The sequence below is a fragment of the Primulina huaijiensis genome, unplaced genomic scaffold, assembly GCF_012295235.1.
Source record: "Primulina huaijiensis isolate GDHJ02 unplaced genomic scaffold, ASM1229523v2 scaffold29509, whole genome shotgun sequence".
Taxonomy (NCBI): Eukaryota; Viridiplantae; Streptophyta; class Magnoliopsida; order Lamiales; family Gesneriaceae; genus Primulina; species Primulina huaijiensis.
This window is the reverse complement of record NW_027357014.1, coordinates 42,972-59,290: the sequence shown is the minus strand read 5'-3', so window position 1 is coordinate 59,290 and position 16,319 is coordinate 42,972. Positions and strand designations below refer to the sequence as shown.

The following is a 16,319-nucleotide window of genomic DNA, read 5'->3' as shown; positions in this document are numbered from 1 at the left end:
GTTGTTTTTGAGTATTAAATAACTGATCAAAGTCGTCACCTTCATAAACTTGTGCTGATGAAGACAATTGAGCTTCATTATATAGTTCAATTTGAAATTCATCAAATTGACACTTCTTTCAAAGAAAATTGTGTAATATAGCACATGCCAATACAAGCCCTGTTAGGGGTGGGAAAAAATACCGAATTTTCGATATACCGAGATTACCGTAACAAAAAAATATTGAATTTACCGAATTTTAAGTATACCGAAGATTTCGGTACGGTACGGTAACAATACCGAATTTTTCGGTACGGTAACGATATCCAATTTGAAAATTTTGGTATATACCGAAATAACGGAAAAATATACAAAAATTTTAAAATATATAATATTTTAAAACAATAAATTATAACTTTTTTCAAAATGTAAGGTTTTTTTGGTTCGTTATACCGAAAATTTTGGTATAGTATCGGTATGAATTTGCTTATACAATAATTTAAGATATAGATTAACTAAAATTAAAGAAAATAATTAAAAATAAAATGTTATATAATAATTAATAAAAAAAATTAAATTTTAATTATGTTTTTAAAAAGTACAAATAAAAAGAAAAATAAATAGATGAGAAAAGAATGAAAGTTTGTATTGAGTATGTGAATTTAGGAGATTTCTCAATTAAATGTATATACAAATCTTTAGGTTGAATCAAAGAATTTTGTTGACATTTTATTGTTGTACCTTAGGCTATAATTTTTGTACTTAATAGAATTTCATAGAGTTATTAAAAGTTTATTGACATTTTGAATACCTATAGACTTTTGTAGATTTTTTAAAAGTCAAGTTTGAATACCACATGACTTTTTAAAATTCTACAAAAATTTACATTGAATACCACTAAACTTTTATGGAGTATATAAAAGTCTAGTTTGAATAACTCTAGACTTTTAAACTCCATAAAAGTCATTAAAAGTCTATAACCAATACACCCCCCAAAATTAATATTATTTGATATTTTTTTTTAAAAAATTGTTTTACTTGTTATATTTTAGATCTCTTTTTTTATTAATGATAATTAAAAAATTATTTAAAAAACAAATTTGAGTAATAAATTTTGCATTTTATTGATTTGGGTAGAAAACTGATAAAAATAGCAAAAATTATATTAATTTAGACACTATATTAAATATTTTAGACGAATAAAAAAATATGACATGATATGGAAAATCAATCAAAACGAAGAATAAATAGTACATTAATAAATATTGGTGGGGCGACATTGAAATATAGAATACGTGGAATATTTTGAGCCCCACCCTATGATTGATGCAGGAGAACACGACGTAGATCGTAAGAAACTACGGATTTTTTTTTACATTCATATTAATATTTATAAAAAAAATTGTTATTTTATGTAATTAATAATTAAAATTACTNTCATAATTTTTTTAATTTATTAGATGAATAAATTTTGATTAAAAATTTTTATTATTTTTTAGAATATACTAAAAATTTTATATTGAAATTATAATTAAGAGTAATAATAATAGTAATTTATGAACGATCATTATACAAATTTCATGACAATATATTTATAAAAAGTTGTAAAACATAATATTATATAAAAAAAACTTTATACTTTATTTAATATAATATAGATTAATAATAATTAAATGTACAAAATTAACATAAAACTCAAATATGTAACCGAAATTAATGGAAATAATATAATTAATATATACAGTAAAATGTAATTTATATTTTTAAAGAATATCAAATTCAATTTGAATTTTATATAAAAAAAAATTCATATTTAATTAATTATTTATTTTTATAATATTTAATATCATAAAAATGGATTAATACTGAAAAATATTTTTTTACACTAATTTTTTGACAAACTTAAGTATGGTAAAAGCTATTATTTATGTGTATATAATAAAAGATATTTATCTCCATTTCATCATCACTCCGAGATGTTTCTTGTCAAGGTAAGAAAATAAGCTAGCAGGGCGACCGCCGACTTTTCGAATTTTCCTGTGTTCTTTCTGATATATTGGTGTTCTTGTTGCATGATTACAGTCGTGGAGAGCTTTAGCCTTTGGGGTTTATGGGTACAAGAATTTCACTAAATCTGGTTTTGCGTAAGTCCCCGAATTGGTAACATCTACGCTTGTTGTGCTGTTTTAATTTTGTTTTCTGTTCTTGGTCATATTCCAGAGTAGGTTGCATTTCAGCGTTTTTCTCGTGGTCCCATATATCAAATTTTCTGGAAATTGATGGAACAATACTGGGAGTGCGCTTTTTATTCTCCAGTTATTGGCTGTGCCTTTAATAGATACTAGACTGTCCAACACCTTGCAATTATAGTCATTTATTTTCATCTGAGTCATTCTCAATTCATTGTTTTACAAAAAAAAAAACAATCAGTTTTATGGAAAAAAAATGAAGATCTTTTTGTAGGCTGTATGTTTAAGGTATGTGATATTCCATACAATTTTCTTGTTGGGATTCAGACAGTTGAATTTTAGGAGTTCTGTTTTGGATCGTTCACTCTATGCGCTCAGCGATTAGTAATTTAGATTACTTTTCAATGTTAGGGAGCATTCAAAAAAATTTCGACCAGAAGATATGGAAGTGCGAATAGAAGGGAAGAACTGCATTGTCACTGGAGCTAATTCTGGCATCGGTTATGCAACTGCTGAGGGTCTTGCATCACGGTGCAGATTCTCATTTTGATTTCTTTTTATATTATATTCACAGCCAAATTTTCATTTATTGAATGGTTTGAATTTGATTTAATATTTATGCAGGGGGGCAACTGTATATATCGTGTGCCGAAACAAGGAACGGGGCGAAGCAGCTCTTTCAAAGATTCAGGCTGCAACAGGCAATAAGAACGTTTTCTTGGAGGTTCTTCGGTTACTTCTTGTCAATCTAATAGGCATGTCTTAATATTTCAATTCGAATAATCGATTTTTCTGTGTACTTCACCTCACAGATTTGTGATATTTCTTCGACTAGAGATGTGAAGTCATTTGCCTCCAATTTTTCATCAAAAGATAAACCCGTTCATATCCTGGTAAGTTAGACTTACTATAGCATTCCATCATCAGAAAATTCTTATGACATTAGGCAAATAAATTTATAAGAAATGAGCTAACTAAAACTTTTAAAACCAACCCCTTACTCGGTTTAAGTTGCTTCGTGGTGGAGAAAAAAACTTGTTTTAGAAAATTTAACTCATAGAATATTAACAGTGTTTTCATTCAAGGGGTAATTTAATCCCTCACCCCGCTACTAGATTCACCCGTCGTTGACTCCCTTACTCCAATCTTAGTGCTTTATAATTAGTTTAAGATGCATCAGTTATAAAACAGCAACTTGATAACATTAAATTTTGATGTGTTTAAGGTTAACAACGCTGGTTTGCTAGAGAATAATCGTCTTGTTACCTCGGAAGGGTAAGCAGCTTTTCTTCGCTTTATAAACCCTGCAGTCTGCCACAGCCAAACCATTGGAAGTTGATTTAGTGATTTTTAAATGACATCAGATTTGAGATGAATTTTGCTGTAAATGTTCTGGGCACTTACACCACGACCGAGCTGATGTTGCCATTCCTGGAGAAAGCTGCACCTGATGCTCGAGTGATTAATGTTGCATCTGGTGGAATGTACACTTCTCCCTTGACGGACGATTTACAGGCGAGTTTTCCACAATTTCATTGTTTTCTTCCATTTTATTCATAACTGAGTTTATTTCTGAAATTTACCTTTTCAGTTTAGTGGTGACAAATTTGATGGAGTGGAACAGTATGCCAGAAACAAGCGGATGCAGGTAAGTTTATAACATTTGAAAGCTAAGCATAAAAGAATGAAACCCTTTTGTTGATTAAAACACGTTTTTCTCTCTCTAAACTTGTGATTGGAATGATTCTGTTAAATATATTCCACCATGCGCCAGTTCAGGGCAATGCCGGTTTTAGTTGATTCACGGAGCAACATATACGTTTTCTTACGTAAGATCGAATCTAAGAATTCAGTTGAATGTACGTAAGATTAGTACCATGCATGAAGTCTCATTGCTCAGTTCTTGATGTGGGGGAAGGTTAATATTTTTCCCGCTACCCACGTAGTATATTTATTATCTCTGAACAGCAGAACCGCACAGGTTTTGCTCCGCTCTGTGTGTTCCCATCATCTTTTTCTATTCAAACACATGTTTTTCTTTATAGTTGCCTTTTAAATGTTGCAATGTTTGGATGCATGGAAATAAGTTACGATGCTTAATGAAAAGCAGTCACTTGAAAATATTTGTGAGATGGTACAGAAGAAGCAGAAAAGATGGATAATGTTTCAGGACAGAGTGCATAAGCTGACACGTTTAATTTTAGGTGGCATTGACTGAAAAATGGGCTGATAAATACAAGGATAAAGGTATCGGCTTCTATTCAATGCACCCTGGCTGGGCAGAGACGCCTGGAGTTGCCACAAGTTTGCCTCGTTTCTCAAAAACGTAATATTTTTCTCATCATTTGCCCGTTTGGAGTGCATTTCTTTGTCACCTGAAACAACGAGTTATTGCATAAAATATGCAGTTGCCCGAGTATAATTAATGACATGCCAACTTGTTTTCCAGGTTATCAGGAAACCTCAGAACAATTGGGGAAGGTGCAGATACGATAATCTGGTTAGCTTTACAGCCAAAAGAGAAGCTAGTATCTGGTGGATTTTATTTCGACAGGGCAGAGGCACCGAAACACTTGCCATTTGCAGCTACAAAAGGCTCCCATGTTTCTATAGACTCCATTGTTGATCGACTTCACTCATTTTCCAATATATCGCCGAGTTAAACGTGGTGGTTGTATTCCAGAAACGAAATTTCATTCGAATTTACAGAAATTGTTCATTTTATACTGTAGTATGGTATCTGCTGTGTGTATGCTCTATCTTGGTTAGGCTTTATGTACAAGAGGTGTCAGTATTCCCAGTTGAATTATACTTCTGTTATGTTTGTAATAATTCAGGTGCTGTCATGTTTGTTTCATTTTTCTGACTTAGATTCAGATTTCATTTTCTGACTTAGATATTATTTTCTTGATTCAGATCCTATGGTACTTATTTTATATCAAGCAACACCCATCATGGGTTAATTTCTCTTGATACCCGTCTTACTCATTTACAAGATTCAAATGTGAATCTTACACAAAAAAAGGAATCAAAATCTTTATCACCTCAAATATCTTTTTGTTGATAATTTTTTTATTATATGATAATATATTGAATAATTTAATTTTGAATCCTAGACATACAATTTAAAATCATATTATATTTAATCGAAATCTTATATAATAATTAATTAATGTTGAGAAGATGAAAAATAAATGATTTGAACTCCATTGTACTATCGGCAAATGACATCACTAGCGAATAAAGTACTAGTTAATTTATGAAATTTTTTGCATTCGATTTCCCCACACATACCATCTTTATTAAATGTAAAAATGATAACATCAAAAATATCTTTCTAAATATTCCTCGACATCGGACTATCACAGAATCTGAGAATCAGATCATCTGTTTCCGGAAAAAAATCAAAGAATTTATTGAGAATCTTACATAATATGTTAATTTTTTTCTAGATGAATTTTTGTCTCCGATAGATGATCAGAACTTACGATTGCAAAAAAAAAAAAAAAATCAGTTTATTATTACGCCTACTATTATGGTGGTTGGTTGAGGCGCTCGCTTCAGACCGCATGCAGCTGCAAATTGCAAATGATATCTAACCAAGTTTGAAGCCAAATAGCAAGAGCAAGTGCGGTAAAGAGCGATTAAATTCTGATTCTGAAATCCAATTATTATCATCATGGTCAAGAATTGGATATCCAATTACATAAACTTGTCATATTTTCAAGATTCGCCTCTACATATCTAATCTGATGATTCGGATCCATGCATTATCTTGGGAAAATGTGCAAGTTCTTTATTCTACTTGTATGCAAAGAGTTAGAAAGAAAAGTATTTCGAGTAAAATATCAAATTTTGTGCCAAAAGAAGCAAAATTTTACCTCAAGATATATCAATGTCCAACATGGAAAATTAGGAGCGAGGGACTAATCCTTTGCCATGCAACGAAATATTGATTTGTTCAAGATGGGTTTTCTCGATCATCTGGACATGGGTTGTTAAACCCGGCCTATTCCCTCCTATGACTCGGGAATAGTCGGGTCGTTTGGCTCCTAGCTCATAGCAAGCTACAGAACTACTAGCTTAAATTAGATTGCGATTCAAAAAAGAAAAAATAAATACCAGAAACATTTACACGACTGCACGTTTAGGCCCTAATCATCTGTCTATGGTTTCCGTTATTCAATTTCGATCTAACCCTCCTCTTCATCAAGAAGCAGAGAAATATCAGGATCAAAATCAGTGGCGTTGAAATTTGCAATTGCTGCCATGGCAAAAACTCCATTACTTCAGCAGCGATCTTGTTCACAAAGAAACAGCTAGAATCGAGTTGAAGTAGATCACCATCATGAGTGGTATCAGGATCAAGAACAAAATCTAGCTTCACAGCTGCTTCTCCCAGTACAACACAAGCCATCTTCGATCTGTATCCTGGCATCGATGCAATAACTGCAAGAGTTTTATTTTTTGAATGATAAGGAGATTGACAAGAGAAAGAAACAATACAATTAAATTAAGTATAGTTTATCTCGCAGAAAGAAGCCCGCACGAAGTCTGCACTAAAGACATAATTTTCCAGATAATTTATCACCTCCAAAAGGTGAGTATTTGCCACATTAAATTACCACCTCCACCCCCAAATAAAATGGAATAAGATACACAAATACCATATTTTCCCAAAAGCTTCTCCTTCAAAAAATAAATAGCTGGCGATAAAAAAATTGAGCAGATAACAGAAAAAATAATGAATTAAAGTCAGACAATCAATGGAGATCTTGGAGATGATTCAAGCAAGGGTTGTGTAGGATAATAACATATGCACTTACTGCATGGATAAAACAGGTTTTTGTTGCCATTAAAGCAACAAGGACTAACCCTTTTCTGTTGGAGCTAAAAAATTTGAGACTCAGTATTTTTAGTTTGGTATTTGTAACTTGTAAGATCTGTCTGGAGAAATATATGATTAAAAAGAGGAGGAAAAAGATTAAGGGATCTAGATACTGAATGCTGTAAGTTGTATAAAAAATTTAAATCATCATTTAATTGATCGGGAAAAACAAACATTTGAATAATCCTCACGTACCACAACTTATGCTCACATCATACTTTTTACACTTCAATTATAAATCACATCAGCACAACAAAACGCATTGCAACGAAATGGACAACTCCTTTTCTTTTTAATTTGGCTAGTCTAAGTCATAAAATTCATGAACTTACAAGAAACACAAGCATATAATCTTCCTCATTAAAATTGTGTTATGGGTAAGGTTATAAGCTTCCGTTCTACTCCTGATGTATCAAAACTAACAATTACAATCATGCTTTTAGAAGCAAGACTCATCCAACCATTCAGTGAAGCTTTTCCCTTAAAGAAAGAACACAAGGTAAGCAACAGACAAAACCAACACTTCGAGAAAAATTTTCAAGTCAGTTACCTTCATACTTCTCTCTGGGAGGTAACAAGCGATGGTAATCAGCAAATTTTTTGCCAGCTGTAATCTGTAAAAAATATGAAGTCAGCCAGAAGTAAAAAATTGAAACACATGACCAAGCTGAGGCACGCTGTCTCATAAAGCAGAAAGGGGAAAAGAAAAGGCAGAATACGACATACATGCACTTTTTCAAAAAAAAAATCCTGACAAAAATATTAGAGAGATTTTCCACTGAAACATTAGATAAGTGTAAGGCTTGCAACCTCCCGCATGTAATACTTCTCACATGTGGTAACAAAAGAGAGAGAGAGAGGAATGGCAAAAGTAATTTTGGTAAAATAATTTAAAACAAACAAACAATAATAAATTTAAAAAATGGAAATCATGGGTATATACAAATAAGTACTTAACTAGAGACACAAAAAATTATAACTAAAACAAAATAAGTTAGATAATACCCAAAATGCATGCAAAAAATGATAGTTTATAAATTACAAATATAAAAACATAGGAAAAAAAATCTTTGGAAGTAAAAGTTATTAAAATCATAAAAATATGTCACATGATTAAATTTAATAAGGAAAGAAAACAGCAGTGGAAAAAATAAAATAACGAGAAATAAATAAAATTTTGGTAAAATATGAGATAGAAAAGACATTTTATTTTGTATAACTATAAACAGAACCAACCCAAAATTTTTTGGGCTACTTCTATTTATCATTTCTCTAGAAACAGATGCTCCCAAGTAACACAATCTACCTATGTATTATTTCTCGAGAAACAAATAAAAGAAAACCTGTTTCTAAGCCTCTCAAGCATGACGATAGACTAATATTTTTATACATGCATTTGGAAAACAGAGCCAAATGTCTCCTCTCATAGTGATGCTGCAAATTATGCCCCAAAGAAACGCCTTCTTAATCACTTATTTGCTAACAGAACAGGTATGTAATTCTAAACTTTTTTTCAGAGAAAGATAATATCTTTAATCAATTAAATGACAATGCCGGTGAATGCTTGTACCGTTTGGTTCATCCCCTGGATAGCAATTGACGCAGGCAAAAGTCTTCCACTATCTGATGAAATAATTCTTCCATGAATTCCTGTCTACATGATAAAGAAGCACGAATCAATAACATAGAGTAAACCCAACTTATAATGTATGAAGTGGCGAAACTGTGAGAAGCTACTTAATAGATGCAAACACATACACCTGTCACCTCCTAAGATCCTAAGAATCACCTGCATTTCATCTGTTCTATATCTCAATGACTAAAATTCCAATTTTCCAAATCCTTTTAAGTGCGAGTCTAATAGAAGTTCAAATGCTTTGCGAACAATCTCGGCGTGCTTTTATAATGAAATACTCATCAAGATACAACTTACTGAATTTTCTAATCGTCTAAAGCATGTTCAATAATAAAGTAAAAACCACAAAGAGAAGGAAAACATTCCCCCCCAAAAAAGAAAAATACCGTCGTTGAAAATTCAGGTATAAAAATTTTCGTGCTTTAGCTGACCTTAACTAAGCTTGCCACCATGTTCAGCATGCTCATTCTATTATATTCCCATAGAAGCGGAAGCTGTGATATTAATAAATGTGTTAGGCAGGATATCAAACAAAATTTTGCTACGCAATAACAGCAGAGAGTTGGAATTCCAGTTATTAAATAAAAAAAAAGAAGCATAAACCATTTACATTTAAAATGTTGTAAAATGACGCTTAAGTTTTTTATTCTCCTAATATAATTTAAACTTATCAGGATTAATGTCAGATAGATGTGATCTCATAAAAATAGAACATCCCCTATGAAATAAATTCTCAAGAGGTATTTACAGCACCCATCAATTGTACCACGAGAAACTATATGTGAAAATGCATTGCTCATGAAGTATGAGCCTTCAGAACTCAACTTCCAATTGGATGAACATGTAAATTAATGAACAAAGTAACATATTTTTTAAAACCACATAATCTGTTGGCCAGAGGATTACACATCCATCTGCATTAGCCTCTTGACATGAACTTTTAGGTTAGTTGTCACAGTCATTTTTGATATTACAGACGTAGGATCATATTATCTCCTGACAGCATAAGCCGACTTCTTTGAGTTGCCTACAAAAATCAAACTAAGTTTTCTAGAGTCCAAATCATGCCAATTAAGATTGAGAATTGGAAAAAATGCAGGCGATGACAAATAAATTTGTAGTGAGTTTAGACCTTATGGAGTAAAAAGCGAAATAAAACAAAATTCATATAAGATTAAGCGTCATCAAAGAAAATTCAAACAGAAATTTAACCTCATTAACGCTAGGCCATTTGTTGTCGCTAATCTCCAAAGTCAGTTCAAAGCATCCAAAGTGAATGTAATTCCAGTCTTGCATTCCACCATATATAGGATACCTACAAAAATAATGCATTTAAATCACCAATAGTTGGGATTTCAAAAAAATGCAGGAAATTAGCAATGCTGAAAGCAAAACATTTGATGCACTTTTCAGTTTTCGAACTTCATGATTATGCACCTATGCTAACAATACCAGAATGCTCCATTTGTAATCCCCCCTGGAAATTCCTCGCTCTGAGACATATTATAGTGAGATCTACTGTACAAAGTGGCCAAAAATTTGAAAGTTTCGTCGTCTGGGCAGCCATAGTAATTTTTCCTGCAAACGACCAGCGATAAATTAGAAACCAACAGGATACCCTTGATGTGATCCAGCCAAAAACTGCCGAGAACAACCAACCAGGAATGATAGTAGGGCAACAGCAATCAGTAGTGCAAGTCATAGTAAGCAACCATAATAACTTGACAACGATAACACAAAAGCCTGGTTTGTATATATTATGATTATTAAATTATTTTCACTTTGATCCATTAAAAACGAAATAGCTTGATCACAAAATTTGCAGGGATTGTTTGGCTTGGCTGTTGAAACCAGAATCTTCAGATATTCTTAATCTGGAATAATTATCCCTTGACCTACCTATTAATATGGTGACCTACCTGTTAATATGGTCCAAGTAAGAAAAATTGATTTTTACTGCATCCATTCCTGACTCAATTATTAGACGATCATTTGTGTAGTGAGGAGTCTGGATATTGCAACTACAAATACTATTATAGGAGGTTGCCAACAAATAAAATTAGTGGACGGAAAATTTTTTAGACAGAACACTTACACGCACACACAAATATACATCAAAATATTGCTTACAAAAGTTCACCGTGAAAATTTATTTTGGCATTTTCTAAGCACAAACAAAAACTGTAAAGGCTTCTGAAATAAAATATCACATGGTATTACTTTGGGAACAATATGCCAGTCAATCCGGACCAATAATAGAGATTAACGGTCATACGAAAAGTTTGCAACAATAATTTCGTCAATATATGAGATCTCTAGTCGTATGATATGGACAAATTTTCAGAAGAAGGGGTACAATTGTACAAACCAGTTATTATAGAGTTAAAGTCAACAACTGATTCACAATCTTCCTACTGTTTTTACATTGATGGCAATTGAGTACAGATCTACAGGCGATTCAGAATCAACAAAAAATAAGGGCAGTAACTTAGAATTAGAATCATAAGATGAAGAATCAGTAAAACAGATGCAACATCAAGGGCCATAGTACTTGAGATTTCCAAAGGAATCGCCTTCTAGAAACTTACTTTTTATCTTCTGTTCCATCCCACGGATAATTTGCAACAAGTGCTCCCTATAGAAAAAGAAAAAACCAAACAAGTTATCAACCTTCTTGAAGGTAACAATAAATCCATGAACATCTCTATCTCTATGCGTTGAGCAGAAGAATATACAATCACGATCAAAGCAAACTTACATCAGCAGCTTCACGCAAGAGTTGGTTACCATATTTTTTTGTTCTGTTTTGTAGATGACCATGGTATATCCATTTCCTCATCTTTTTTCAATAAAAGCCATCTTTTTTTTTTGCATAAAAATACAACGTTCATTGCTGTATCTTATTATTCAGTTTCATCGATGACCATGTGCATCAAAATTCCCTATTTTTTTAAGAAACACCGTCTCTTTTTTCACATTAACCATTATCATCTTTAAAAACAGTTGCTATTCATCTGATTCCACGATCTAACTTGTGCTTGCTACTAATCTACCTTTAGCCTACTCATTTTATTCTCTCTTAATTTTAGATAACTACCTCACTTGTGCTGAAAAGTTTATGGGTAAAAACAGAAATATATGGGCAAAACTGTGATATGTCATATATGGCTGTACAATCCAATGATCTATTCCGGACTTGAAATCCCTGAAACACTTAAGAGGGGCAAAATGTTAGGGGTCATACATCCTGCTGCCTTGGGACAACAGCAAATAATCATAAAAGAACGAACAAACAGAGGCAGCAAGCGGCCAGTTGGCAGCCCAAGAACATGGCATTGATGAACAGATTAATGGAGTATGTCATTGTTAATTTTGAAAATACTCAGCTCCCTCAGCAATTCTTTTATATTAATACTCTATTACAAGTAGGGCAGCTCGATAAACGAATCGAGCAGAGGTTCGCGAGCTTTTCGAGTCGGCTCGATAAATATTTGATTTGTATTCGAACTTATTGAACTCGAACCAAAACTATTTTGTTTAATAATTCGCGCGCAGCTCGCGAACCTCAATATTTTATTAATATAATTATATAATAAATATATATACATTTCGAGTCTTTTGGACTTTTCGAACTTTCGAACCTTCGTTCTCGAACCTTAACGTCTGGAAAATAGTTCGAATAGCTCGTGAATATGTTTGAACATTTCGAGCGAACTCGAACTCGAACTCGAACATCATTTCGAGCCGAAAAAATTAAAATTTTCGAGTTTCGAATCGAGCTCCAACTCGAATATACTTAATTTGAGTCGAACACAAACCTTAAATTTTTACAAATATTCAGCTCAATTCGGTTCGTTACACCCTAATTACTGGCCAATATCTTGAAAACAAGAGTAATAGCATACTGGAATACTGAACACATTTATGAACTATCAAGCTTCGAAGCAAGAGAAACGAGAAACTATTACCCCATGCAGACTGGCAGATGCTGTAAACCTTATCTCCTCCGACCATTTCATGATTGCTTTAGTTTCAGGTTGTCGCAGTTCCAAATCATCATTCATAGGAAAGAACTATGTCAATCATGTTAGATAATCCTCTATTTAATGAGAGGCCCCAATTAAGAATAAATGAGGTAAATAAAAAATTCCCAGTTATTAATTCAATATATTTGTATAACGAAAGTTTGCATAAATCCTCAGAATTATGGTTTTGGATAGCAGAGTATTCTATTATTGAGATTAGGAGTAAAGAAAGCACAAATATTTTTTTAATCATTAACATCTGAGAAAAAATTTGAATTTCTATTAACCCAGACGTTTCGCTAACAATTTCAGGACCCGGAACTTGTTTGATTTGTCAAAATTTTCCAATGTTAATGTTTGAATGTCACATAAAAATGTTAACCATGTCTAATACTTCTCAATAAATTGTTTGTGTTTGATAGCTCAAACATCAAGCTTTTTGAAGGACTTAAATTTAGTGAGGTTAGGCCTCGACACCATCATTTGGTGTTGATCTTAACAGACACTGTAGTTTGTATAAACATTTTCCAAACTCCTAGTTTTTCAGTATCATCCTCTTATTCCTATAAATTTATTCTAATAATAGAAATAACTTTTTAATCAAGTTCACAACTCAAGTAATCCAACTATAAGGCAAACTTAACGAGAAGAAAAAAATCCTGAAGAATAAACAGCATGAATGACATGTAAGGTTACAATGCAACAAATACCTGGTCCGGAAAATCACGATTTAAATCAATGTTGTTTGCATTGCCTCGACGCCTTAGCGCAAATCCATCGGGATTCATAGATGGAAGCAAATGAAGGTGGACATTCTCCACAATCAAGGTAGCCTGTGTGCAGAACAAACTACAGATAAATCAAACTCTAAGCAATTCCCAAATCATAAATTACATGAATCTGATGCATGACATCTAGATCCCAAAGATACTGCATAATAACAAATAAGTAACTAGGCCAATAACTACTTGGGAAGTTGAAAGCAAGAAAATCGTTAGAAAAGTACGAAATAGCAAAATGAGGATATCAAAGCTTACAATTTAATCAATAAATGTCTATTCATATGCAAAATTTCAGGAAGCAACATGTTTATATACTTGCCGAAAAGGTCCATCTAAAAAAGAAATAAGGTTAAAACTGTCAACTGGTAACTACTACTTGAGAGAATCCGCCAAAGCCATCAATAAAATTGCTAGCTTCTAGTTCAGAATCGGAAACTAAAATGGGATTTGAAATAAATAGCACAAATTTTGCATCAACCTAATAAGATAATGCTATAAGTCAGTGAAAGAAAAGAGTATTTGTTTGTAATAATTATATCAAAGCAAAGACAGCAAAAGAAAAAAGCATTACCAAGGGGTCATTCATGTAGTTATCACAGATCCAACTACCTAGTCGTAATAGAAGCTCACGGCCTACAGGCTCATTTCCATGAACATTTCCAATGAACTGCGAAAACGAGGAAATGAAGGTAATCATTCACAATACAGTTATGCCATCTGTTGCTGCACATAGAAAATTGATCTAGTTTGATCGCATTAGGAAAAATTAGAGAACACATGGCACCAGCAATAAGACCAACCCTTTATAAGCAAGAAACAAAGACTTTTAACACTCAACTGATCCTTAAGTCACTATAGCACAATTATAACTCTATCACACATAGAATGGTTGATGATACTGCCAGAATTAAACATCATTAAGGAATATAGGGTACAGCATCACTACCTTGAAAGCAGGTTCAGCTTCTCTTTGTCCAGGTCTGTCAGAAAATTCCAAAACCCACTACAGTCCCAAAACAGGAGATTAGGCTATCGGTATATGCTTACCCACTAAAAAGTATCTTCAGAGTGAACTGGTGCATTATTTATAAATAAATCAAAACCAGCAGAAGCAGTACCAGTGGAACTCCAAGTACACTCTTCCCAACACTGATAATGAATGAACTCAAAAAATCAATCAACAAGAAAAAATGAAGGATAAAAAACAGATCATCCATGCAGAATTTAGAAAGCATAAAACATCTGACTGTACATCACTACATCCATAAAATGTCCAAAAGTGTATATCTTCATCCGGGTTATGCAATAAGAAACAAAATCTACATCTTAATATATAGCAGTATATAAACTTTTTATTTACATTTGTGATTGCAACATTTCTGAAACAAAATCGCTAATTCCAATCATTCTTTTTCTTGGGGCTTTCTGAAGACAATGAATCACATCTCACCTGTAAATTCTTGAAATGTTGCTGCATCGATGGTTTAATTCTTTCATAGCCTTCTCAAGATCAGAATTACTCATATAGCCTTGAGCTAACTCTTCGCTGGTAAAAATCAAAATTTGAAAATCACAGTAGTCCATTAAACAGCTATATAATCCTTTGAAGAAATTTAATGATCCAAAGTAAATAAATAAGAAGAAAGTCTATGAAGATACAGCTTCTGTATGTACTCTTCCTCAGTTATACTCAAGTTGTTTTCGTCCAGTAAACGCCTAGCTGAAGGGCTATATTCCTCGTCAACATAACCTACTGAAAATAAATTAAGACTTCCTAAGATACATTCAACAAATTGTCGCATTAATTTTGCCCATAAAAATTTTACAAGAAAAGGCTAAGAAAAAGGAAATTAGCGCAACCAATAAACACTAAACACCGTCATGTATGAAGTTTATATGAGGTGATCATGAATATCAGGGAGGAAAACACAATTTCAATTTCATCATCCAGAAATACTAAACTACCCATCGACAAAAGCTCAAATCAGAATATAAGTACAAAATTCCTCACAAGTTGGATAAATAGATCAACACATTAGTTTATCGAAAAGAAAAGATCTTTATTCTTCAACTTTCAGCATACAGAAATACTAAACTGCCCATCAACAAAAGCTCAAATCAGAATATAAGTACAAAATTTCCTCACAAGTTGGATAAATAGATCAACACATTAGAGTTTATCGAAAAGAAAAGATCTTTATTCTTCAACTCAAAGTCAACTAACCAACACCACCAATATCACTACAAATCAGAATTCAATCCGCAGGCACTTGAGCAATAAAATAAAATTCCAAAACAATATTTAAACTCGAAATCAAAACTAAAAAAAAACATGAGCAGATCATGAGTGCAGACATACACGAGCGGTTAGAGTGGTGAAGGTCGCGGCGTCTAGCTATGGCGGAGCAACACAGTGAGGATAGAGTTAGAGAGATAAATAAGAGAGAGGATTTCATCGGAGGTGTCCTCTTCGGCTATAATTCATCACAGCGTGAGAAAGCCACCTGAGTTTTTAGATTCGGGGCGGAGTTCTACTGTTAAAATTCTCTTCTATTTTTCATTTTTTCCTAACCATTTAATAATAAATACTAATTAATTTTTAACAGATTTTTATTGAAATTTTATTTAAAATTATAATTATATGCTATTTATTTATATTTTTAAATATAATCCTACCTTTATCTATGTTTTCAAATATTTAGATACTTTTATCATTCTTAATAAAAAAAATTAAAAAATAATAAATTTGAAAATAACAAAAATTAACATATTTAGATAAATATTTTAACTGTATAAACACGTAATACGTGCAAAGAGTCA

The 16,319-nt window shown here is 32.4% G+C and overlaps 2 protein-coding genes across 6 annotated transcripts; one reads left to right on the top strand and one right to left on the bottom strand.

Annotated features, from left to right (window-relative positions):
- Positions 1-1,919: 1,919 nt before the first annotated feature.
- LOC140967872 (uncharacterized) lies at positions 1,920-5,038 on the top strand. The gene is made up of 10 exons (XM_073428642.1): positions 1,920-1,970; positions 2,062-2,123; positions 2,580-2,699; positions 2,793-2,892; positions 2,981-3,061; positions 3,394-3,443; positions 3,533-3,683; positions 3,760-3,816; positions 4,373-4,494; positions 4,618-5,038. The coding sequence occupies exons 1-10, from the start codon at positions 1,956-1,958 to the stop codon at positions 4,829-4,831; spliced, it is 972 nt and encodes a 323-aa protein (XP_073284743.1). The 5' UTR covers positions 1,920-1,955; the 3' UTR covers positions 4,832-5,038.
- A 1,200-nt stretch (positions 5,039-6,238) lies between these two features.
- Positions 6,239-16,059, bottom strand: LOC140967899 (carboxypeptidase SOL1). Of its 5 annotated transcripts, none has more exons than XM_073428674.1 (15): positions 15,859-16,059; positions 15,159-15,252; positions 14,950-15,045; positions 14,618-14,648; positions 14,446-14,502; positions 14,071-14,166; positions 13,428-13,550; positions 12,661-12,765; positions 11,281-11,327; positions 10,145-10,270; positions 9,905-10,007; positions 9,124-9,186; positions 8,627-8,710; positions 7,607-7,670; positions 6,239-6,599 (listed from the first exon to the last, which is right to left on the bottom strand). In XM_073428674.1, the coding sequence occupies exons 1-15, from the start codon at positions 15,953-15,955 to the stop codon at positions 6,316-6,318; spliced, it is 1,470 nt and encodes a 489-aa protein (XP_073284775.1). In that variant the 5' UTR covers positions 15,956-16,059; the 3' UTR covers positions 6,239-6,315. The 5 variants fall into 5 exon arrangements, with proteins under 5 accessions (XP_073284775.1, XP_073284774.1, XP_073284773.1 ...); XM_073428673.1 differs by having other exon boundaries at positions 6,239-6,617; positions 15,159-15,249; XM_073428672.1 differs by having other exon boundaries at positions 6,239-6,617; positions 15,859-16,058.
- Between the last annotated feature and the right edge of the window lie 260 nt (positions 16,060-16,319).